This window comes from Haliaeetus albicilla, chromosome 7 (assembly GCF_947461875.1).
Source record: "Haliaeetus albicilla chromosome 7, bHalAlb1.1, whole genome shotgun sequence".
Classification (NCBI taxonomy): domain Eukaryota; kingdom Metazoa; phylum Chordata; class Aves; order Accipitriformes; family Accipitridae; genus Haliaeetus; species Haliaeetus albicilla.
Window position 1 is genome coordinate 16,153,760 of NC_091489.1, and position 26,035 is coordinate 16,179,794.

A 26,035-nucleotide genomic window follows, 5' to 3' on the forward strand; every position below is an offset into this window, starting at 1 on the left:
ATGTGAAGAAAGAGACTCTTAGGGTATCCTGATAGACTCTGATTAAATGTCTCGGGTCCATTCACTACTCTTTTGAAAGTTCCTTCTCTGATGATACTTAGTACTCATTCCACTGTAATCCTAGACCTCTCCTGGGTTGCGGAGTGGAGTTGTTTAAACAAACCACCCCAACCACCACACCACCCCCAAAACTTTTAAAATCATATTTGAAACACCCAACACTATTTTTAAATAATATTTTTTAACATCTGTCTTTTGGCATTACCCATACTTCATTTTTATTGTAACATACTTTGTTGTTACTGTACGTCTGTTGCCCCAGAGCTGCTGCTTCTGGTTCAACATTGCATCTAGGCAATTTTTATCCTAAGATAGAGCTATACAGAGCCCAGAGTCTGTGCCATTGCAGGAAGTCAAGTTATATTCCCAATTCCTGGTTAATTTGTTTTTTATGTTTTGTTAACATAGCAAGGGAATTGCATTCTATCAGCGCAAACCTGAGTTTCAGCATGAGATTTTCCTTGTGACTAATCCAGAGACACTAGTGCAATCTCTTCATGTAGACGTGTTGCATCAGCTTAGTGGAGCTTGCAACAGTGCAGTTATTGTCTCTCTGCAAATGTTTTTACAGCAGACAGATTTTCCTAATATAGGTGGGCCCTTAGGAAGCTGGAGTAGGCTAACAGATTTTTTTCAGGTCAGAAGGAATCAAACTGGAGAAACAGAAGAGGGGGAACCCTAGAAAGCAGGAAATCCTGAGTGGTGACTGGTCATCATGCAACCTGTCAGAGCAAGTTAGGAGGAAGAAGCATCTGCATGTCTTATCAGCCACAGAAAACAAATTAGCCAGTAAGTGGGAACAAAATTTGCCATAAATGAAAACAAATTAAGATGAAATAATAGCCATAGGTTAGATGATACTGCGTTCCTGAGGGATTTTTTTTTCCTAACTGGAAGGGGAAAAGACTAGTTTGGCTTTTGTTTTTTGGTTTTATTGGTTTTTTTTTTTTTTCCAAAAAATTTTCTTGTTTAATGCATTTGTTGTGTTTTCTCTTTTAGCTTCAGCAGTTGATACAGACACTGCAGATACAGCAGCAGAAGCCTCAGCCTTCACTACTTCAAGCCCTGGATGCTGGTCTTGTTGTTCAGTTACAGGCCCTCACAGCACAGCTTACAGCTGCAGCTGCTGCTGCTAACACACTTAATCCACTGGAACAGAGTGTCTCTTTTAATAAGGTAGAAGTAGAATAATAGAAGTTTGAAGATATATTTATTGTTAAAATATATGTAAGTGAAAGAGTCTTCTTTTGGATTTTGCGGTTTGACTTCAGAGATTTTAAAAATACATTAATATATTATATAAAAGTGTTCTATCTTGAAAATAAAAAAATGTCTAGAGAAGGTAGTATAAATGAAAAAATTAGTTTTATATGAGTTTAGGGCTAAATGGCATTTCATAGAATACCTCATGTTGGAAGGGACCCATAAGGGTCATCGAGTATGAAGATGGATTTGATTTAGCAAGGTTAAGCCATTGTTATATGTTTTTCTTCACCCTTTGTAACACAGTGGTGAGAATTGAGCATGTCTTGTATTTCCCCTTCTTGTGTTTATGATCTGAGGTAGGAAATGATTTCTTACCAGTTAATGAAAGGGAAACATGCAGAAATTTATATATGCTGTTTTCCCAAAAGAGTAAAACGTGATTGAACTTGTAGTTTTCTTACATTGTAAGTGCCAAGAAAATTTCTAATCTTAGCCACAAAGTGACAGTAAGTGAAGAAATAAGTTTATGACTGTACTTAAAACTAGTCATGTGACACCTTTTAAAGGATGTCAAAATGTAAAAAAGAAACCCTGTAGGTAAAGAAACTTAGTGTGTGTTGCAACATACGAGCCTATCTTAAAAAAAATAAAATACAGAATGCAGGAGTTTTGAGAAGACTAATATAGTTGAATGCCAGGTAGCAATAACCATGCTGACAATTAGTAGTAGTAGTATAAGATCAGTAGAATAAAAAAAGGAAGAACTTCTACTCAGAGATTAAACAAATCTTGTTCCATTATCTTTGGAAGAAGCAGCTTGTGGGTAATACCTGTAGGATTGTCCTGGAGTGAATAAATAATAAGGAAGTCAGAGAAGCGAAAAACTTTTTTTTTTTTTTTTTTTTTTTCCCCCCAGAACGCAGATAATCTCTCTTTCAGGCAATTAGCTGCTCAGAACTTGACAAGTGCTGAGTTTGAAGTTTGACATCAATTTATCTTATATTTCTAGAATTTGCTCAGCTAAACTCAAATCTCTGAAATAAGAGAGTTGTCATTACTAATGAAGTAATGCAGCTGTAAAAATACGTCAGGAAAAAAATGGCCTGTACTCATGCTGTATCACAGCTGTAACCATCAACTTTAGTAGGGTATAATCACAGGGAATGAATGCATTAGTTAATAGGGACTGCCTTAACATTTAGATACAAAAAGTAATTAGGGGTATGAAGTATTGTGGTTTTATTTCACAGACTTCAATTCCAGCATTTATATGGATAGGTGTACTCATAGATGTGGCTGTCCTGAATGTTGGACTACTTAACTGGAGCAAATTGAAGGAAGTGGCATTCTGATGAGATGTTTATATGCCTTGAGTGAGTTCAGCCTGATGCTCTTTAGTTAGTTTATGCCAGTAATAGTATGCCGGATTCGTCTTGTCATGAAAGTTGTCAGCAGAGTGAATGTACGTGATTGTGATTTCTGGAACTTTGAAGGTAAGTGTTGTGGAAGGAATTCTTGGGGCAGTGTGATAATTTACAAGCTTTCAGTAGATTGTGTTGATTTGTTCTTGTAAGCTATGGAAGAGTTGCTATTATAGTATGTGATCGTACCTCAGTTCTGCATTATACAAGTAGTGTTAGATTATAATACATCTCAAATTCCTTGTTCAGTGTTCTGTAGCATCTGTGAATGAACTGATAATGTATGTCTTGTTAGTCCATTGAGGCTTTTACTTGAAGGCTGTTTAGGCTGCTTTGCAGAAATAGCATGTTGGTTTAGAATTTCCTCATTTTATTATTTTTTTAATAAAACATTGGTGCTACCATTCCTATTTTCTCCTTTTTTTGAAGTTTGAGGATTTCTGAATGTAGGTATTATATAAGAGTATATATTTTTATATATATATATATATATATATTAGTGAGCAATCTTATTTTTGCAATGATAAGTTTTGGGGACAATAATTTTCCTTGCTTTTTTTAATGGTTTCTCAGCACCAATATCACCTGCAACCCGAATCCTGCTTCTTAATAGCTGAAGACTATGAGTTGTAATGATATAGTTCTATTTATTAGACTCTTTGCTTCCATTTTATTCTATAAGTAATTGTATAATTTTTTTACTAGACACGGCAGCCTTAAACAGAGTTAAAAAGGCAATGTTTACTTTTATAGGAAGCATCTGCATCAGTGTTTTAGTTTGAATCAGGAGCATGCTTTTGATTGTTTATGTGTACCACAAATTGTTTTGCATTGCAGAGCAATCTTGAGTGCATAAAGTAGATTTATTTGGATTAAGCTAAAGCAAAAGATACACTGCAACTCCTAATGAGCACTCAGTCAACAGGGCCAGACTGGAACTACTTCAGAGTAACTAGTAACAAAGCCCGAATAGCATGCCCAAATAAAATAATAAATCTGGTTTGTAGTTTTAAGAGGAAAATTTCTGGGTATGCTTTGCCTCCTGGCAACAAATCTAGATCTTTGTTAGTGATCCTCCAGGATGCTCTGAAGTTCTGGAGTTTTTGTATGCATTTCAGAGACCTTGCAGTAGTTTTATATTTAACACAAAATGCCTCAATTGCAGGTGACAATAGTGTTAAAGATACAAGTATCAAAAACCAAGGTGTCAGAACAGTACAATGAGCAGGAACACTAGATTAACAGCCTTTGTTTGAGTACCAGACATACAGTTGCTTGATTTCTGAGGTTCTAGTCTTTATAAGAAAACAAGTTGTTAACAAGTCTACTTAGAACAACAGAGCATGGGCCAGCAGATTGCCCTGGCAGCAGAGGGCCAACAACATAGTGGGTGGTGTGAACAGGAGAATAGCCAGGTGATTGATGGAAATGATCGTACCATCTAGACATCCTATCTATTCTAGACTGCATCTAGAGTATCACATCTAGTTTTGCTGCCCCCACCCCCATACAGGGAGGACATTGACAAACTGGAGTGAGTTCAGTGGAGGACCACCAAAATGGTCAGAGCTGGAGCACTTGGCCTGTGAAGGACTGGAGCTGGTTCAGCCTGGGGCAGAGGCAGCTTTTGGGGGAGACCTAACAGCAGCCCCTCTGGCACCTATGGAAGGTCAGCAAGGTGAAGCCAGGCTCTTCACAGCATGGCATAGCAGCAGGATTATAGACAACAGACAGAAATCAAAATGAAGGGGTTCAGCCTGGGTATAAGGAAAACCTTTTTTTCCTATAAGGACAGTCAAGCACTGGAATAGGTTGCTTGGAAAGATTATGCAGTCTCAGATGTTGGAAACTAAGATGTTTCCAAGACTCAACTGGATAAAGCCATCAGTAACCTGATTTGAGCTCACAGCTAAGCTTGCTGTTAGCAGAAAGTTGGACAGACCTGCTGAAGTCCCTTTCAGCTTGGACTGTCCTGTGATACTAAGATTTATGAAGAATGGGGCAGAAGAGATACTGTCATCTAGTAGAAATTGATGAAGTATTCTTACCTGAGGTCCAGTGACCAATCCTGAACATCTTAAAAAAGCTGCAGCAGCAAAATTAGAGAATCTAGGAATTCCTGAAAGCAGTAATAAGAAATATTGAGTAGTTTCTGTAGAAGATACTGAATAGACTTGTGATGGAGTTCAGAGAATGGAGGATGGAGCCATGATGTGGATACAGAAATACTTACATAGTTGAAGGCAGTGTCCAAAAGGCAAATGTTCTGAGTTGGCAGACATTAAAAAAAGACAGCTTTTATGATAAATAAACAGTAAGCATTGAGATCCAAAGAAAACTGTGAAGCTTAGTTCTTATTCCATGATATAATGATGGTGAATTGGATAACAAATATAAATAGTGCAGGAAAATATTTCTGATGAATACATAAGTATCCATCTTCTTTAAAAAAAAAAAAAAATCCCTATTTTTAATAAATTTTGCAGTTCTTCCAATCCTTTGTTTTCAAGCTCTTGAAAAGAGTTCCACAGTATCTTGTGGTAATAAGTTGCACAAATTAATATGCATTACATGAAAAATTCCTTTCTTTCTCAACATCAAATGTGCATGTTTTGTAATCTTGCTACATGACCATATCCATGTGTTATGATAAAGAAAGATTTTTTTTTTGATCAACATTTCTTACACATTTATGTTCTATTCCTTTTATTTTCATTTTAAAGAGAATATCCTGATCCTTAAGAAGAACTTTGTTTCCTTTGGAATAAAAAGGTTTTTTCATGTCTTTAATCATTCCCATTGCCTTTTCTGAACATGTTCTCTTCTTAGGTAATTAAAGTAACAGATGTAGCATTCATGGAAAGTTCTATACTTTTATATGCCTGTGTGTGGTGGGTTAACCTAGGTATCCTAATATTTAATTTGTTTTAATTTCTATTGCTTTATTGTAGGGAGTATTGTGTTACAATTTATTTAAAACCCAAGATACTTCAGTTCAGATTTTTCCTTTTAATATCTACTATGTTATTTAAAACTAATTTAAACAAAAATCATGCTGCACATTTACCAGTCTTGGCTGGAAGTTCTTTGGTTTTCTCTTCCAGATGAGACTGGTTGTTTTTCTAAAATGCATTTTTTTTTTTTTTTTTTTTTAAGTGGAGCAACATTTTGCAAATGCTTTACTTGAAAATTTTCTAACAGCATGGAAAAAAAAACAGGTGGCAGCCATCTTGCTTTAAATGGATTAGATATATATGCTGAAGGTTACTCTGGATTTTAGCATCCCGTCTCACATAGGCTTGATGGTTTATGTTTCTGCTGTGTTTTCTCAGAGATGTATTCAGTCCTGCTTTCATATATATTGGATTATTTCATTGGGAAAATAGTTCTAAAAAATCTTGATTGATCAGTCTTAGTTAGCTTATGCTTTGTTCTTCTTGCTGGACTCCAGTAATTGAGAGTGAATAGAGCATCCTGAGAAAGAAAATGGACTACTGAATCATCATGGCTTGTTACTGGAGACATTTTTGCCTTGGTATTTCAAAATGACTGCCCTGTGTTCTCATCCTCTTGTTTTTTTTCTTCTGAAACCAGGGATTGAGAAGAAGTTACAGCAGTTTGTAGTACAGCATTAACTCTGCTTTTCAGAAAACTTCCAAAGTGTAAAGATGCATGGACATGGGTTTGATAGCACTGCTCTATCAATGCATAGTTACTGAAAAAAGACAATCTCAGTGACAGTAATGTTGTATTTCTTTATGCTTGTTCTTTAGTTTTGTCTTCAAGAAAGTAAAATGCTACTGAAATGCTTCCAGGCTGTTTAAAAATTAATAAACAAAACAAACTTTTTTTTTTCCAGCAGGACTACAGTGTAGACATCTTTACAGATAAAACAGGAAGATTATCAAAGTTTTTCTTTCTCCCCATCAGATACCTTTCTTTTTATCCCTCTGGAGGCTTATTCCTCTTACACGATAACTGCTTGCTTTGATTTTTTGCAGACTGTGAGAAGTTGTTTTCAAGGAGCAGTATATTTGAAGGAATTCAGGTTATCTAAATGACACATGTGTCTGAAAATACAGTAATTCTTTGCAGAGTAATCAAGCTGTAGGTCTTCTCTTGATATGAGCAGAGCAGTTTGCTGATTGCCAAAGGATTGAATAATTGGCCTCTTCATAGTAATTTCTTCTAATTAAAGGTACCATTACATAAAATTAATCTTTACTTTAAGCCTTCCTCCAAACTAGTTGTTACTTACTATGGAAAAGAACGTGTGATTGTACTTGTAACAGCATCCAGAGCTCAAGGAAGCCATGGACAAAATTTTGTATTTGATCCATTCAGGAGTTTGGTAGCAATAGCAGTATGACATTGAATTTTCTATTCAGGTTATTTGCTAAACTTTTTTTTTTCTTTTTTTTTTTTTAGTTGAGAAATAAGAGCATTTTTCTTTTGAAAAGTAAATATACATAATGGGACTTATAAGGAGTACTCAGTAATGCTTATTTTGCTTTCTCCTAGAAGCTGATGGACAGGTTTGACTTTGGGGAAGAATCTGAACAAAATGAAGAGCCTAAAAAGGAAACTCCCACTTCCCAACTGTAAGATCAAGCTATGTTTCTTATGGAAAAATGCTAAAATTTGCCTGACACTAGTTGAACATTAGGATTAAATAGTAAGGAAAATACTGTTTCTTTCAGAGCATAAGTATACTGAAACAGTAGGAAGAGAAAAGGCAGTTTACTAAGTTAATGGAACGTATACATTTAAAAAATATTCCATATAAGTCTTTGTGCCAGAAGTTTTGTTGACTTCATCTTAAAGTCAGCACGTTCTTTGCTTTGTTATATTCATAGCGTTAATATGATAATGGTGATTAACAGAAGGTGGAACTAGCTACGTTGTCTTCATTATTTTGTATTTTTAGTTAAACTTAAAACTCAATTGTGAAGACCTGTTTACGAACTATTTAAATCAAGAGAAAACTGTTGTGTTTTTTTTATTTAAATGATTTCATTTTAGGCCTTTAGTACCAGAATCTGTGAACAACTCGCTTTTTCACCAACTAGCTGAACAGCTACAGCAACAAAATTTAGAACATCTCAGACAACAGCTTCTGGAGCAACAGCAGCCTCAAAAGGTAAGAACTCCATCTTGTGGCTGTTGTAATAATTATGTTCTCCACTGATAAAAAATTCATACTCTGGGACAAAAAAAAATTGTCTTGTTACTGACACTTCTCTTATAATGAAGGTCTTTGTCACTATCTGATCATCTAATAACAGAAGCTTGCAGAGTAAGTGAAATAAGCGGATGGAAGTGCTTAAGGCAGGAAAAAAAACCAACAACCAAATGTGTGGGGTGTACATTTTGTTTCTCTTAGGAAAGAGTACCCTTTAGCCGAGGTAGACTGACATGCTTTGATTGTTCAGCGCTCTGTATGGGAGGGGAAAAAGCTTTTTCCTTGCTGTCAGGAAGGAGGTGGTGAGCACTGAAGTGATTATGCTTCTGTCTGTGAAGGGAGAGCAGCATGCAAGCTGCTGCTGCAGAACCATCAAAGAACAGAATAGAGATTGAGGATAACTTTAATTTACCCTACAAAGCTTTAAGTCTTGACTAATAAATGTCTCATCTGTTGAAGAATCTGACCTAAAGAATAGAATCACATATTTCCTGAGAAATGATTAATTAAGAACTGATGCTCAAGATGACCCAAGATTTCTTCTTAACTATGTGAATTGGGTCCTCTCTACTCTACACTGAAGTAAATTGACTTATTTCTTCTGAGGTTAGTCTTTGGTATTTAGCTGTTCTTTTCCCCTCCTGATCCCGTTAGAAAAAAACCCAAAAGTTTATTCTGTCTTGATACTGACCAGATACAAAGTGGGCTTCCTGTGAAGTATTTGGATCTAGTTTCACAGTAAAATAGAAATCTTAGATTGAAAGAAAATCTAAAGGACCACAAACTTAACAAACAACTGTTGGGGATTTTAGTTTAACTTATGCAAAGGTGCATTCGCTCAGCTTTCAGTCAAAAACGTCTTCCGAGTTCTGAATTTGTGACTTTGAGTTTTTAATTGTTTAGAAAAATAATGATTTAATTTTTACTAGGTATTATTCTACTGCTTTATTTTACTAAGTTTTATTTTCATTTCTCATTTAAGTGCAGTAACTGAGAAAATTTGTACAACATAGCTACAGACTAAATAGTTTTTGATGTTGGTGGTGATGTAGCAATTTCTGGCTTTAAACACTAAAAAATGTTGTAAAGGAATATAACTTCAAAGAGTGCATCTGTTTTAGGAGCTTTTGATGCGACGTATCTAAAAGTAACTATCTAATTTGAAAATAAAAATGCTGAATGCCTACCTTATTGTAAAATAAGCAGAATTAGAGTTTAAATTAATTTCATCTATGAAATTAAGTTACAGTACATTCATGCGTGGAATGTTCATATGACTCACCCGTTACTATTTGATCTTCTATTCCAAGTCCAGAAGTTGTTTCCTTCAGGTCCGCTCAGCTTCTTGTCTAGTCAGTGCAGAGAGGAAGTGTTATTTTCACCTTGATAGCACCTAAAAGATACAGACTTCTGTTGGAACTACTCTGTAATGTCTGCAGCATGTTACAAGGAAGATTTTCTTTAATTCCATGTTTAAGCATCAGTGAGAAAGATTAAGGGAGGAGAAGGAAAGATAAAACACAAAATTATTAAGCATCTGATTAGGAGCAGAGGGAGAGGATAAAAGGCAGAAGTAGCAACAAGAAATGTAGGAATTGATATCAACAGATTATTGAAGAATAATTAAATAAAGGGAAAATGAGACAAAATGGATGATGTTAGGAAAATGCATTAATTGAATTATAGTAGAATTTTTTTATTCTTCTGCAAACTGTCATTATAAGATGTTTAAAAATATGAACACAAAACAAAAAAACCTTGGTATTACCTGTCATTCTGCTAACTTTCTACAATTCTCCTGGCAGATAGAATATCTAGCATTTGTTTAATTAAAGTGAAAATGTAATGAGAATCACTGAAATGTTTTACCTGCAATATTGGATTATAGGTTTAAAATTACTTTTCAAAATTGTCCTGATAGCATTTCTGAGTATTTTCATTGCATTTCCTGTATTTCTTGAATTTCTTTCATATCTTACAGATATTTATTCCAAATCTGTGCTTTCAATCCAGTGTACAGGCTATTATAGTTTCTTCTTTAGCAAATCAACAATACATTTAGTATTTTACATTTTTTAGTTTTGGTGGTTTTTCAGAACTGCTTGTCTTGTTAGGTCTCATAATTGACATGCTGACGTAAATGACACAACACCCTCCCTAATCTTGTAGTAATTACTTGTCTTAAATCATACACTGTAAGAAATTTTGGAGTTAATTGTAAATTTTTTAACTAGTTCAATTGGTATTGCAAATATTTCCATTATATTAATAACAGCATATAATTTATTAATGCATGTGCATGGATGACCAATGGGTATCTTTCAGTGTTACGGTACAGATGGCTGCCAGCACTGTTGTTTGTCCTGTGAGTTTTTGTTTTCAAGCCAGCTAAATGAAGCAACAAATACTGTACTTTGGTTTTTTGATTCAGCAAATAGTAATTTTTTTTGTAGTCAGGAATATTAATTATTTCCAAGTTTTGTATTTAAGGATGATACCAAAAAAAGGAATGGAATGGAATGGAATGACATCTAGTTAAGCTTTCACATTAATGGGAAGTGGGGAAAATAAGAGAAACTTGATAAATAGTTTTTCAGAAGTATTAGAACACTTGTTTTAGGTACTGTTACCTTTTGACACAGTAAGCATTTTGAATTATGAGGCTTTTTATGATACATTATTATTTGTTATTTAGGCAAGCCCTGAGGAGAATCAAGAAGGAAATTTTGGTTCAGAGCACTCTGCCTCACCATCACAAGGGAGTAGTCAGCAGCAATTTTTAGAAGTGGAAACAAATGTAGATGATTCAATGGATATTCAACAACAGGTAAAACGTATTTTAAATTTGATTACAGAAGTTGAAAGGAAAACACATAGGAAGATGATTTAAAAATGAGTAATATGGATATATGCTTTAATATAGTCATATACATTGTGACTATATTTATTAAATGTTATCGAACATCTGTTATGTCTGACCTCAGGACATGGATATAGATGAAGGACAGGATGTCGCTGAAGAAGAGATTTTTGAACAAGAAGAAAAGAAATCAGCTGTTCGTTCAAGATCAAGAACTCGTTCAAGATCTCGTTCAAGGTTTTGTAATTAACTTGTATTAAGTAAATGAAGGTTTTCTGAAACAAAGTTGCAATTTGTGATTATCACTCTCAATTCCATATTTTCCAAAATTGTCATGACCGGTTTTTGTCAATGAAAAAAAAGAGTGTTCATTTAATATTTGTGTGTTAGATGCAGACTTTCTGTGTGACAGTTCATTTTGCATATCTGTGCTCTACTTTAATTTTTTTAAGACCTGTTCAGGTAACAAAAATAACTAATGCTAGCAGTTGGTCAGGTTTTCTATGCCAGAAAAATAGATACTGTTATGGAACTCTTTGTATGTGTTTTGTTTTGTTTTAAGCTCAAGGTGTATGTTCTATTCCTTGCACTACTGGCATAAAGTTTATTTCCTGAAGCAGTTTGAGTGAATATAACAGAAGTGTCTGTATCATGTTTAAAGTTTGTAGTTAAAAGATAACTAAATCAGAATTTTGGGGTTTTTTAACTCAGCATACTGAAATTAAGTATTTTGTAGGTCACCAAGGAAACGGAGGTCTAGATCACGATCTGGTTCTCGTAAGCGTAAACACAGAAAACGTTCACGCTCGAGATCAAGAGAAAGGAAGAGAAAGTCGTCTCGGTCATATTCCAGTGAAAGAAGGGCTAGGGAAAGGGAAAAAGAACGTCAGAAAAAGGGATTGCCTCCTATACGTTCAAAAACACTAAGTGGTAAGTGGCAGCTGCTTATTGTTTTGATAATGGAGTATTAAAGGGAAAAAAGGCTTTGTTTTTCATTGAAAAAACAAGATATAGCCTGAGTACTGTTATAAAATACAATAACCATAATCTTTTTTATGTTTAATTTCCAACGTTTCTTACAACTTAGGTATATCTTTCATCTTAGAGGAAAACAAGTATCATACTGTTCTACTGATGATTTTACTCATACTGTTGTGCTAATGATTTTACTTCTGAACGGCGAGTAGCAAGGGCTGTCCCTAAGTTACAATCTGCTTTTTCTTTAATGCTGTCTTCTGTGGGGCATTTGAAGATGATCAGTGCTTGACCTGAAAATTGGTACACTGATAAGACATTTTAAGTGTGTGGTACACACTTTGGACGCTTTGCTGAATATCTTAAATAGAGGCCAGTTTTGTTAAACTTTTAGAGTGCTTTTTATCACAGGAATATAGAGCCAAAGCAAGTGGAAATGTGAAACAAGTAATTTTCTATCATAAGACAGACTATAATGGTTGTATCTTAAGAAGGTATCCAAATACCAATTGGATTTCAGCTTCTGCAGAGTGCCGCTGTGCACTACTGTCGTTTCTACAGAGAATTTACATACTAAAAAGGAGGAGGATAGCAGGGAGAAGGAGAACTTTCTCCACACAGTTGCTTAAATCAAAGGGAATGTATTTTGAGAGGAGCACTTGAAACAGTGAAATTGGGTGTAGTCATCTGCTACTGTGTCAGTATATCCCATTCCTGCTCTTAGCAGGACTCTGGATTCTTGGGATGCATAATTGTACTTAATTTATTTTTGTAATGAACTTGTGTTCCCAAATTTAACTTTGTTTAGATAGTTTATACACAGTTTCTGATGTAGTTTTGCATTTATTTTGTGTTTTAAAACTATATCATTTATCTGACAAGTTAAATAGTTCAAAGTTCATTTTTGCAAAGGAAAGAATGTTCTGTTCTCTTCACATTAATATTTTACATCATTCCAAGGTGGCTTTAAGCTCAGGACTGCGCTACAGTTTAGATGTATAATTTTTTCTTCTCTGGCTTTTCACGTGAAAAGAGGCAAATCAGTTTTATGGTGTAGATTTCTCACAGTAGTTCACAAAGCAGGGAGCTATAATCAGAATGGGTGGGAACTGAGTGGAAGGGGGATGTTAAGTAACCTGATGAACAGCAGCTGCAGTTTAGGTCCTGTGAAGTGACCCAGGTCATGGAAAGGAGATGTTAAGAAGGCCAGGTAAAGTGTGGAAACTTTGGTTGGGGGGTGTAAATAAATAAATAGGTAATTCACTTGACAAACATTTTACTTCATGAAATTTTTTTCAGTGACAGCCACTGTTATCACTTGCTGAGGTCTGAAGAATTGTTTCATAGAGCTTAACACCATGAGAATCAAAAGGGCCATCTACAAGCATGTGAGGAACAAGTTTTGTCCAAGAGAAATCTTAAGGCTAGTCATTCTCAGTACTGCTGAGTACTGCTGTAAATTGAAAATGTTAGTTGTCAGAGGAATGCACAAAACTGGTTTCCAGTTTGGTACACCGAGATTGGTACAGAAAGGGATGTGTGATGTATCAAGATCATGATGAAGAAAGGATGTTTCTTGTGTTCACGTTAGGGCAGGCCCAAGAGATCCAGGTTGTCTGGTTTGGTTCTGCCTTAGATCCTTTAAGATCCTGGGTGGATTATTCACGGTATTAAGTTATTTGAGGAAAACGACCCATATTGCCCTAATCTCTTGCTTAGATCACCTTGTGTTAAGTGGAAGTAACTGCTATGACTGTGTCAAGGCTTGCACACGTAGATTGGGTAATAATTGGGAGACAAAAGAATTGGAACCATGAACATATGGGAGAAGGAAGTTTTAGCTCACGTCAGTGAGGGTTTATATTTGGCGAGGGGGTTGGGGTAGGCATTTGGGAGACAGATTGCAGGGATCAGGGCTTGTGGTGGAATTGACAAGAGTCAGAAGTATCATGGACATCTTCAGCTCAATGGTGGGCCTCAGCCATGTTTGTCTTTCTGGGATGTTCCCCAAGGTAAAGTAAAAGTATAGTTTCCATTTCTTTCAGGTGAAAATGCAGTGCATAATAACTGCAGTTAAGTTCCTTCTGTAATATGCTTCTAGCCAGTTAGAACTTAGTCCTACTTCATTAAAACTGACTTTAAATCCTAAAGGCATGTTTTTTATGGAACATGGAATAGTAATGATTTTTTTTGTGCCACCCTGCCCCCATAATTTCTACTGCAGTTTACCTTTAGCTAATAATCTACAGAATTTTATTTTTTCATTTCTTTTAAAGCAACTCTTTTGTTTAAAAGAAAATTAAAAAAGAAGAGTGAACATTTGTAGTGAATATCTGGTTGGTTTCTTTTAACCCTTAACATTTTTGTTAATGTGCTTAATCTCTATATAGTAAGTAACAGATTTACTATTCTTGCTTTTTGGTCAGTGATTTCTGTCTAATTGTAAAGCCTTTTATATCCATGCTGTAGAGTATTTCATAAGCTAACGTTCTAGTATTTGGATTGACGTGAATGTGTCTCTTGACAGTTTGCAGTACTACTCTTTGGGTAGGTCAAGTAGACAAGAAGGCTACACAGCAAGATTTAACTAACTTGTTTGAAGAATTTGGACAAATAGAGTCGATTAATGTAAGTAAGCATGTTATCATGCATTTTCAGGGATTACAGACAAGTAACTTAAACATGCTTACGCCTCTGAATTCCTTTTAGCAGCTTAAGCTTGTATTTAGGAGACTGTTTTTTATCACTGTTTAAAAACTGTGGCTATGATATTTGCTTGTTGGTTTCCATGTACTGTCTTTTGAAGCAATAAAGACAGTACATTTCATGTTAAAATGGCTTTTCCAAAGCACTAACAATTTACACAGTTTTTTAAACCAGGGTCTTAACAAATAAGTTATGCCGTTTCTCTTTTTGTTATGTGGCATGAGGCAGGTATCATTTTTCCTTGGACTAATGAACACAAACATATCCACATTGTTCTTGGTTACGTTCCATACACAGCGTTCCTTAAGTGGAATCAATGTGGATAAAACATTGAGAAGAAAAGAAATTGTACTGTAAGCAAGTGTTTATTCTAAATATGACAATTAAAAAGATGCTTATAATTTGGAGATACTTCTGTCATTATTTGGAGTAATTAAGGTTTAGATATTTAGAGTCGTACTTCACTGTTGCCTATAATTCAGCTTCAAGAGAAGGTATTTTTCTCCTAAAGTAACATATATGCATGAGAGAAATTTGGGGTTTTTGTCTTTTGCTCCAGCAGTTTTAAAGTGCTTCTCATGCAATTTAATTCATTTCAGATAGTATTTTTACTATTTTTCCTATCCCGTTAATATATTCAAATATATAATTAATAAGGAGTAGGTTTTGTGGCAAAATAGGTTTTCTTTTAAAAAGCTTCACAAGTCAAAAAAACCCCATAGCCTGACACTTAAGCCTCATTTTGATTTGCATATTTTTATAAGAACTGCATTAAAATCTGTCATCTTACACATTTTTTTCGTTATGTTATTGTGTGTTCCTAACCAACATAAAAGCACACCTATATTTTTGACTAAAACTAAAATAAGCAGTTGTCATACATGATTTGCAAACTTTCAAAGATTACATGCCACATCATACTTCTCTTTCCTAAATAAAACATTAAAGCTAGTGGAAATCACACTTCAGGAATGAGGAGTCTACCCTTCAAAAGTGCAAGGTACTTTTAATCACAGAGTTTGCACCTTGGTGAAGGGTTGTTGCTCAGCTTGCAGTGTGTGGAGCTTTATAAGAGGTCGCAACCTCTGATTTTCTGCAGTTGTCATAGTATAGCTCCCAGTTCTTGCCTGCTCCATGTTGTTGAAATCTTTCATGTCATTTTTAGCATCTATTCTTCAGCTTGCTGCTGCTTCTTGAAAATGTTATAACTGAAGTACCCTGCCAATAACAGTCTTAAGTTTTGTTGATGCTCAAAATTGTTAATGTTGCTGATTAAGGTGATGATTGTTTACAGTGTAAGCCTTTCCTTTTTTAGTATGAGTATTCACTCAGTGTAGTTACGTAATCTGAAGTACTGGTTTTCCTACTTTTTAAGACCACTGCTTTTTTTCCATAGATGATTCCCCCAAGAGGTTGTGCTTATGTCTGTATGGTTCACAGACAAGATGCATATCGTGCTCTTCAGAAACTTAGTTCTGGGTCCTATAAAATAGGATCTAAAATTATTAAGGTAAGTTGATTTTAATCTAAGGATGCTGTCTATTTCAAATGCAGTACAGTTTTAATATGATGATTTGTCATTTAGCAGCTGTTCATTCAAACGTACAACATAGGGAAGAATAATGAAGCAGTAAGATGTAAATTGTTTTCTTTCCTCTCTCTCTAAAATGCAGCTTTTAACAGGCGATATGAAAGATAGTAAAATGAAATTACGACTTGATACCTAGGAAATACTTGGAGAACATTTTACATGCGTGCTAGTAGTAAGAGTACAAGGCTGTAAACAACCTAAGTCCAGTACCTGACCATATGGATCACTTAATATTAAATTTTACAGTAATCTTAGTATATGATTAAATGTTGTGGATTTTTCTACTTTCTTTGATGCTTTAGGATGAGTCCTTGAAATACTGTATTTTTAATTTCCCCATATATATGTTAGAATTAATGTAGAACAAATTTAAGCTTTTTGATGTAATTGATCTTCCACATATGTGTTGCAGAGCCCAGGTAAACTTCCTACAGGTTCATTTAAAATTAAAAACTTTTAAAAACTTTAATAAATAGACACTGAAGATTGATCTGCAGTGACAGAAACATGAAGGAAATTATCTGAAATATTCTGTTCACAGATTATATGATTTAACCAGATTATCTGGTTGGGTTTTATTTTTAGATTGCCTGGGCTTTGAACAAAGGTGTGAAAACAGAATACAAGCAATTCTGGGATGTGGATCTGGGAGTTTCATATATTCCTTGGGAGAAAGTAAAATTGGATGATTTGGAGGGCTTTGCTGAAGGTGGCATGATTGATCAGGAAACAGTAAATACAGGTACAGATGTTAACAGTGATTCTGATAGTTAGAAAACTTATTTATTGTGGTAATTGCAAATCCTCAAAGTTTATTGTTTTAGGTAATATGTAGTCTCTTTCAATTTACATATTTTACTAGCTACTTGTTTACAATATAAATGGCACTGTAATCATGAAATCTAGATTGTCTTTGTAGATGAGTAACTAGTTGATTGTCATGACAATGAGGAATTGGTGACAAAGGAGAGTTAATTTAAGCAAGTTAATAAAGTTAGCATTTTTTAAAAACAGTTATGAATTTACAGTTTACTCGTTTCCAAGTATGTAAAATATTAATTTGTCTAGAAATAATGATCTGCTTGTGGTTATGAAAAGTCTCATATTCAGGTATAAGACTTAAGTTGGAACTTGTCCAAATAGGCACAGCTTAGCTGAACGTTAAGGTATTTCCTCCATAAACTTGAAGAGACAGGAGAGCAAGTAATGTTAGACCTTACTCTGAAACCCAGGTAACTGAGAGGTTTCTTAGGTTTGTAAAAGATTCACGAGTCCTCTGCTTTCTGGAGATGGATCTAGCACCAAATGACTGCACTATACTGAAGTAAACACTAGATTAAGACTGTTTTGTAATAGCGACAATAATTTTTCAGGTAAAAAAGCAGTCTTGCTTTGAGTAAAAACTGAATATAAACGACAGAAAAATTAAAACATGGAACACTACTGAAATACATTCACTATGTTATACTTGAGAAACAAAACTTTTTGAGGAAGTGGCAGAAGAAAGAAATGGGGGTTGGGGTGAGGTTTGTTTAATATTCTCTGTCATTGTACAGTAGCCAGCTGATAACACAGATATGTTAACAACAGTTTTTAGAGAACTGGAGCATGCTTTATATTACAAATTATTAACGGAAAGATTAGTGAAAAAAATTGGCAAGTTTTGAAAAATCAATTTGTATACAGTCTTAATTCAACAGAGTATTGCAGGTGATTAAAGATATTTTACATTCTTTAAATTATATAATAATAAATAATAGCACTTGCTTCTCTTCATAATAAGTTTGGGGGTTATTTGTAATGAATCTGTATAGATACCAGATTAAAATTTATTGTTTAAGAAGGAAGAGGACTTTTTAGTATTTAAACAAAAATAATATATTTATTTTCTTTTTACATTAAAAATATACCTTTTTTTTAAGAATGGGAAACAGCCAGAAGCTCAGAAGCTGCTAAAGAAAATATTCAAACTACACAGAGTGCTGCAGTTGATAAGAGTACAGTTATTACAACGCAGACAGAAGCTTACACGCAACCAGTCACTATGCTGCAGGTTTGTATTGGTCTTGAGTTTGCAAAAACCCACAGAACTGGAGGACAAGCTTTTTATTCAATATAGATAAATTTTAATGCTGAGTTAAATTACTTAAATCAAAAATACTTAAGTCCTATGCCCATGTGTGTTTCTTTCTGAAATATTTTAGAGTAGAATCAGTTGCCGTGGTTGAGCAAAATCTTTAGATTCTTGCACAACATATCCCAAACTTGTGTACAATCTCAAATGAAGGCTTAACTGTTGAAGACAGAGCAATTGTAAAAAAAAAAATAAAATACTGGCACATTAGTTTTTTAAGGAGAAATTAAAATGAGCCTACAGAAAGTATTTTGCTTATAGAGCAAAGCATCCTGCTGTAAGCTATGCAATGCAGTAATCTTTTTTTCACTTGGGCTTGTTTCTTCTCTACCAATGTGCTTTTCCCCATATCAGCTTTGAATGTAAGTTTAATTATTTTCTCAGTAATTTTGGGCAGGATTTTATAGGGACAGTCTCATCTTTAAAGTGTCTGATTATTCAAGTAGTGTGCTGTTGCACTCCATATGCAGTAATTCATAAGAGTCTTCACTGTATTTTTTTCCTACTGTTGAACCAGAGAATTTTTATTAACATCCAGTTAGTAACAAGGTATTGTGGAAGGCTAGAAAAATACAGCGTAATTTTTCTTCAGTATATTACACTACAAATGTTTATCAAGTATAAATAAAAATGCTTTTTGTCAAACTCTTTATATCTTTTTTATAATGACTATATGAAATTGTAAAATGAGAAGCAGTTGCTTAGTACACATTTTTTTGCATTCATGTTATTACTGTTTTATCTTCCCTAACGTGTCTAGAAATTTCCAATACTTGAGCTTACTATGAAAGTTAACGTATTTGCATTTACTTGCATTGAATTTTGAGCTTTTTTCTTTTCACAAAAATTGTCTTCAGTATTTTTATTTCAGCTGTCTCCTAGTGTACACTGTGATCAGTATATATTTAAATATAGATATATATTGCTTTTATTCTGCTGCTAATTACTTGCAATTATGCTGCACTGTATCTAAACACGTAGCTCAAACAGAATGTTGAGAAATATTAAGTAATTTTCAGGATTTCATCAGGATTATTAACCTTATAAATACATACACTAAACTGAACTTTTCAGTACTGTTCTAAAATATGTAAAATTTTCTAATGAGAATAGAATCACTGTTTTCTAAGTGCTTCCAATTTGCCACACTATCTACATTTTCCTTCCTGTTCTCTATCTGTCTCCCTTTCTGCATTCGCCTCTCTCCCATAGGTAAATTTTTATTCCTGAATAATACAGCGTTTAACCATGTGTTTTTCTGTTCTTTTAGACTAAAGAAAAGGTAGCATAGGATTCTTCCAGTGTCCTTGTTTACCTGCAGTGTAGGTACCATTTCAGAATGCACTTTAATTCTTCAGGGTATGCAGAATATATACAAAGCCTTTGGTACATTTAGGGCTTAACATGAATTGCACTCGAATCAGTTTGTCCCTCTTTCAATGTCATTGTATACTGTTAAGTATTGAAGTTGCTCGTTTTTTCTTTCCACGAAAAAAGATTCCAGTAGCTCCAGCTGTACCTGCTGTTAGCTTGGTTCCACCTGCGTTTCCTGTCACAATGTCTGTCCCTCCTCCTGGTTATAGTGCAATTCCTCCTCCACCCTTCTTGCGAGCGAGTTTCAACCCTTCGCAGCCACCTCCAGGTAAGTTACTAAAAATGAAGTTGAGTATGTAATGAATATACTCAGTTTGTATGCTTCTGTGTACATCCTGCTTTGCATAGTTTTCCATCAGCTACTGGTTACTGTTTGAACCAGTTAACCTTTGAATCTTTAATTTTAATCTAGTATGAAATTTCCTATGTCTAACTTAATATTATTTTTACCAGTGTATTCTGTCAAGAATAGGAATTACAGCAGAATTTTTTTTTTAACTTTCATAAAAATGAAAATTTTAAAATCCTTAAGATTAATCTCCTTTCTTTGGAAACTTTTGAAACTCTTCATTTTCTTCTTTGGATATTGCTGGCAGAAATCACTTTAAGAAGCACATGCAGATCATCTACAGTAAAGATGGGGTTGTTTTTGAAAACAATAACCACTGTTACCTCTTCCTATACATTTGTTGTTTGCTAGTCTTCAGTGATGCAGCTTTTCAGGATCATGTAGGCAAGCTTTTACTGCAAAACTTTATTTGCTTGTCTTGTAATAATTTGTCGGGTTTTTCCCATACAGGTTATATGCCTCCCCCAGTTCCACCTGTGGTCCCCCCACCTGTTGTCCCGCCACCTGTTGTCCCACCAGTTGTTCCAACACGTAAGTTTGATTCTTCTAGTAGTTGTTTGCGTGTTATGAAAAGCTTACTGTGGAGTTAGTGGGAAAAAATAATGTAGCAAATTAATTATTTATTATTTGTGTGCATAGTTCAATATTTAAACCTGCCTCTAACAGGTGTATCTGTTACTTGAGCTATTTGGTGTTAGTCACTGAATAATTCGTAATTATTTTTGCTCAGTGTTTTAACTGTATTCATTTAATGTTTAAAAATATCTGTTCAAGAATACTGATGGCTTAGGTTGCCTGCAGTTCATGGTCTCTACAAAAAACTAAATAATACAGTGCTGATTGAGGGTAAGAAATTATTATCAAAAAATGTAACACTTAGGGTAATTAATTTCACTTATTTTGATTTGTCAGCCTGTCCTTTGCCAAACTAATCTTGAAGGCTTGAATATATGATTACTGTGATACATTTCTGATATTTCTCTACAGCTTTAGTCCAGCCTCCATTACCAATTGCACAAGAGACAATGAAGGATGTTCCTTTTACTAGCCTTGTTCTACCAGTTGGCACAGTTACTAGCAATCTAGCTACTCCAACGTTATCTGCTGGAAGTGTTTTTAATCCTCTGCCAATCACCAAACCAGAATCAGATGAAAAGGGGTCACATCTTGCAGACCTTCAGATTTCTTCCAGTGAAAACAGTAGATCTGGTAAGAAATGTCTTTATTGTCTGATACCATTGCATACAGGAAACATCATACTTCTGAGGGGGGGAGGGGGGTTTCAGATCGTAGTCCATTGTACTAATAACTACAGAGTAGGAAGTTTTAGACAGGGTATCATTTTCAATTTAAGTTGGTGCAGTAGTGGGAACCATTTTTGTCGTCATCATCTGATCATTGGTTTCTAGCAGCTTGTGCTCAGAGATGTTCTCTTCATAGACTCAAGAATAAAGCTGAGACTTGGAGCCCTTTAGAAAACTTGTTAAAAGTGCATTCTTACTACACAAGTGGCAATAGAAGGGAGCAGGAGAGGGTAGGATAGTATAAAACTTATAGAATTATATCAAAGATTTTAATACTTCCCTTGCATAATTTGGATGATGGCTGTGGGATTTGTCAATGTTAAGCTGCTGTACCTTCTTTAGTGTGTAGAGACGCTCATTTCTGTGGCATAATGTCTGTTTATCACTAATGTGATTAAAATTATGTATGTTCATTATAGAAACTGAGACAGGTCTTGTCAGCAGTATCATCACTGAATGAATTAACTGAATATGAATTAAGCTGCATTTTGTTTTGAATGCTATGTGTTACACTGGCATTTTCTATTAACTGTTGTTCTTGTTGCTGCATTTTAGTGCAAAGTGATGTCTCGAGTAGCTCTGGACTCGTTGGAGGAGTGCAGCCACCCAGCGTCTCAAGCAGCTCTGGGATTACTGGAGAAGGGCAACCACCCAGCGTCTCAAGTAGCTCTGGACTTGCAGGAGGAGTACAGCCACCCAGTGTTTCAAGCAGCTCTGGACTTGTAGGAGTGCAACCACCAACTGTTTCAAGCAGTTCTGGTCTTGCAGGAGGAGTGCAGCTACCTACTGTCTCCAGTAGCTCTTCTCTTGCTGGTGGAGTTCAGCCACCCAGTGTCTCAAGTAGCTCTGGACTCATGGCTGGAGTGCAACCACCAAACGTCTCCAGTAGCTCGGGGCTTCTAGCTGGAGTGCATCCACCCAGTGTCTCAAGCAGCCCTGGCCTTCTGACAGGAATGCAGCCACCCAGTGTCTCAAGCAGCTCAGGAGTTCTGGTAGGAGTACAGCCACCAAGTGTTTCGAGCAACTCTGGGCTTCTCATAATGCCACCACCTAATGTTTCAAGTAGTTCTGGACTTATGGGAGTGCCACCACCAAATATTTCAAGTAGTTCTGGACTTCTGGCAATGCAGCATCCAGCTGGGGTTCAAAACATGCCTCATTTAAATATTAGTAGTCAAAGGATGCCGGGAATGCCTCTTATAGATATCCGTCCAGGCCTAATGCCCCATTCGCCTGGACCAAGGTTTCCATTAATGCAGCCAGGAATGCCACCGCAGCGTAGTATTCCTCCTCCAGCAATCCTTGATCCATCTCTTCACCCACCACCTCGAGGTCCTTTTCCTCCAGGAGATATTTTTAATCAAACAGAAAGACCTTTTGGAACACCAGGAAGACAAAACATTGATAGCATTTCTAATCCAGAGAAAAGACTACCGCTTGGAGGTGATAACATTCAGCAGGAAGGAGACAGAGATTATCGCTTTCCTCCAGTGGAAAACAGAGATAATCTTAACAGACCATCTCCAGCGGATGTCAGAGATTCTGTTGGACGACCACCAGTTGATCCAAGAGAAGGCATAGGAAGGCCTCCAGTAGATGGAAGAGAACACTTTGCAAGACCACATGTAGACATGAGAGAAAATTTTGGAAGACCGGGTATAGATAACCTTGGTCGAAGAGAGCATTTTGGTTTCAATTCAGACAAGCACTGGGGACAGAGAGGAGATTATGATGAAAGAGAGCACCATGCCTTCCCTATTTATGGTGGCCCTAAAGGCTTCCATGAAGACAGAGAGAGGTTTCAGCATGTAAACTATAGGTTTGATAGTAGAAGTGGTCCCAATTGGAACAGAGGATTTGAACAAGATGCTCACAGAGATTTTGATGACCGCAGAAGACCCTGGGAAAGACAGAGGGATAGGGATGACAGAGATTTTAATTTTTGCAGAGAAATTAATGGGAACAGGTTTGGAAGAGACAGAATGTCAAACAACTGGATCCCCCCTCCACATCCACGGGTTTTTGAATATTTTGATGGGGCCACTTCCCAACGCAAAGCCGATAATATGCCCCAGGTAAACGGTGAAAATACAGAGACAGAAAGTCAGCCACCAACTGCACAGGTGCAGGATGATCCAGAACTTTATGAAAAACTGACATCTTCCGTCGAGATAAACAAAGAGAAGAGTGACACAGAAGCTGATATAGAAAGTGAACCAGTGGTAGAAAGCACAGAAACTGAGGGGACATAATCATCACTCAGTAGGTAAAAGATACCTTTTGTAAAGTTGTCATCTCTCTGTAATAGATAAATGGCTGACTGGACCGTAGCAGTTCACTTTTGTCTGCCAGAATTAAGTTAATCTGATGTTCATGTTCATCTTTCACTTAAATAACTGTACAACTGACTTGTATAGAACACTGTTCTTAATTTGAACATGGTAGGTAAACATTTTTTTTTATTTCTCTGGTAAAGCATAAATTTTCCCCCACTTGCTTTTAATTTCACAAAGATAAAATAACAGCTTGTCAAACAAAGACTTCCTATGGAAGAAAATGGAATTTTTTAGATACTACCCTTAGGTTGGCTATCGAAATTGTTATACTTGAAAACAGGTGCTGGTGTATCTTGTCCGTGTTTTTAGGCTGCTGCAGAATCTTAAAGTATAGACAAAGCTGTGATATTTTATGTTCCTACAATTCGGCAGAAAATGAAATGGCCCATGTTATATAAGGAGCATAACACAGAGATTAAAAGTGATTTTGTAAAATCTACACTATAGTCTCTGTTTTCTCTAAAGTAAGTGTTTGTGATTTGTTCCTCGTACTGCAGTGGGTTTAAAAAAATGAAAAAATACATTTTAATGTTGGGTGCATTTTGTTTTTAGATGCCAATAAAGCATATTTGTTTGATAACAGTGTTCTAGGTATTGTATTTTTTTAAAAACCTGCAAGCTCTAAAAACTTGGAATCAGCTATAATATGTGCTTAGCTAGTCGTTGCAAAAGGTTTATATTACTTTTGTAAGACCAATGCAACAGTTATATGTGCAAGAAGCATATGGTTTTTAGATCGAAAATCATGCAGTCATATTAGTTTATGTAAATAATATATGTATGTAAATATTTGTGTAAACTGTTTGTAGATACCACTTTTCTGTGCGTGCCTGTGTATGTGCACACACTCACAGAATACTGTAGACAGTTCAATAAAACTGAAATGAAACTAGGTTGTAAAAAGTTGCCTTTCACCTTCTTTAGGTAGTAAGATAACAAAACTTCACTGCAATACTGTCAACCTTATATTTACCTTCTCATGCTCATTGTTATGATGTTCTTGCTACTTCTAGAAGGTGGAACATGATGTACTGTAAGAATATACAGTAGGATTTTAGCTTACTTTTTAAAATGCAGATATGCATGAAGCCAAACCTTAAGCAAATATTTGCATTGTCTTATTTTGTAATATATTTGGTATTCTGGATAGATAGTGGTAGTGTTCCAGTACTTTGTGGTTATTTGTTTTTAGTGATTCAAAGTCCAGAAATGTTGCACGAAAAGTAAAATGCTGTTGTTGGTCTAAAAAACCCTACATGTTTTTAACAGAAATAAGGGGGGCTTTGTGTTTTGATGGCTTAATATTGGAGTAGAACCTCTTGTTAAATTGTTGAGATGAATTGGCTGCTTAGGTAAATTAGTAGTGCTATTCTCTCCTGTTTCACCTACTTTGCTGCTTGTGTATTCTTTAAATTGGTGGTGAAAGATTTGGCTCTAGGGTAATGCCAGATTTTCAATTTGTTTCACTGAAGTGCATTTCACCAACTTCTTTCAACATAACTTTTGTTAAAATTCTGTGTCTGAAATCATCCTTTCACTCAGTTTTGAGAAAGTTGTTTTTCTTTTGCATAATAGGATCCAAGGGTAGATTCTGTTACATGAATGCCCCTTTGGTAGAAGAAACATTTTTAGCTCAGATCAGAATTTTGATCTTTAACATTGAAACGTTAACGTGCAAGTTTTAATTCCCCTTCTGCTTCCCCCAAAGGGATCAAAGTATGAGAATGTCACATGAGTGTAAAGCATAAGCATGTCTTTGTAGAAGCAAGTTACGCATGTGTGTGTTGCCCTCTCCCTCTGGGAGGTGGAGTATTTTTTCATGCTGTGTCATGGTTCAGTTTTTCAATTACAAGGACTTTTATTCTGGATAGTAAACAAACTGTCAGCTTAATGAAGGTAGCCTTTTGAAAGAGTGGACTTGAATGAATGATTCTTTATCTACTGTGCAAGTAGTAGTTATTAGGATGTAGTGAGGTATGCATTAAATAACTATTGCTTTGTAATAGACCTTGCTGATGTGTTTATTACCAGAACGTGTCTCGGGATTTGAGATGAACAATGTTTAAGGTAAAATACCTTCATGAGCAGACTCTGGCTCAAAGAACTTGGCTGATGCTGCTGCACCACCTACTAGTAGTATTCTGGTCAGGCGGATATGGTTGTGTGGAAGTCCAAATGCACAAAATAGCTATAAAGGGTACTTTATGAACGTAAGAGATTTTCTTTATTTCATTTTAATATGTGCAGTTTGAAAAGGCTTCAGTCATATAGACCACATAAATACTCAGAATCAAACACATATTGGCAGTAGCTTTTCTTTTCAAACATTTTGTTAAATGCCTCTTTAAAACTGCAAGTTAATCTGTTTTTGTTTTTCTAAACTGGGACTGGCAGTATGCTGAATTGCTCATAGTATGATGGTTTAGGTAAATTACTACGTGAGAGATGTTAAACAATTTGGTTGGTAGTGGTATAAAACAATGTATTATTTAATGATTTTTCATCTTTGTTAATATCTTTCAAGCATTAATAAATTG

At 35.4% G+C, this 26,035-nt stretch overlaps 1 protein-coding gene across 4 annotated transcripts in view; it reads left to right on the forward strand.

The window, feature by feature from the left end:
- Window positions 1-26,035, forward strand: part of SCAF8 (SR-related CTD associated factor 8) — a 168,050-nt gene that overhangs the window by 35,798 nt on the left and 106,217 nt on the right. For 2 of the 4 annotated variants that reach the window (XM_069787061.1, XM_069787063.1), the window contains exons 7-20: window positions 1,060-1,236; window positions 7,209-7,288; window positions 7,710-7,827; window positions 10,565-10,696; window positions 10,854-10,966; window positions 11,466-11,659; window positions 14,232-14,332; window positions 15,807-15,920; window positions 16,587-16,743; window positions 17,924-18,054; window positions 19,633-19,777; window positions 20,309-20,389; window positions 20,846-21,067; window positions 21,718-23,428. In XM_069787061.1, the coding sequence (XP_069643162.1) occupies window positions 1,060-1,236; window positions 7,209-7,288; window positions 7,710-7,827; window positions 10,565-10,696; window positions 10,854-10,966; window positions 11,466-11,659; window positions 14,232-14,332; window positions 15,807-15,920; window positions 16,587-16,743; window positions 17,924-18,054; window positions 19,633-19,777; window positions 20,309-20,389; window positions 20,846-21,067; window positions 21,718-23,414 (3,462 nt within the window). In that variant the 3' untranslated portion in view covers window positions 23,415-23,428. Of the gene's footprint in view, window positions 1-1,059; window positions 1,237-7,208; window positions 7,289-7,709; window positions 7,828-10,564; window positions 10,697-10,853; window positions 10,967-11,465; window positions 11,660-14,231; window positions 14,333-15,806; window positions 15,921-16,586; window positions 16,744-17,923; window positions 18,055-19,632; window positions 19,778-20,308; window positions 20,390-20,845; window positions 21,068-21,717; window positions 24,079-26,035 lie in introns of those variants that run through there. The other 2 variants (XM_069787060.1, XM_069787064.1) reach the window with 2 other exon arrangements.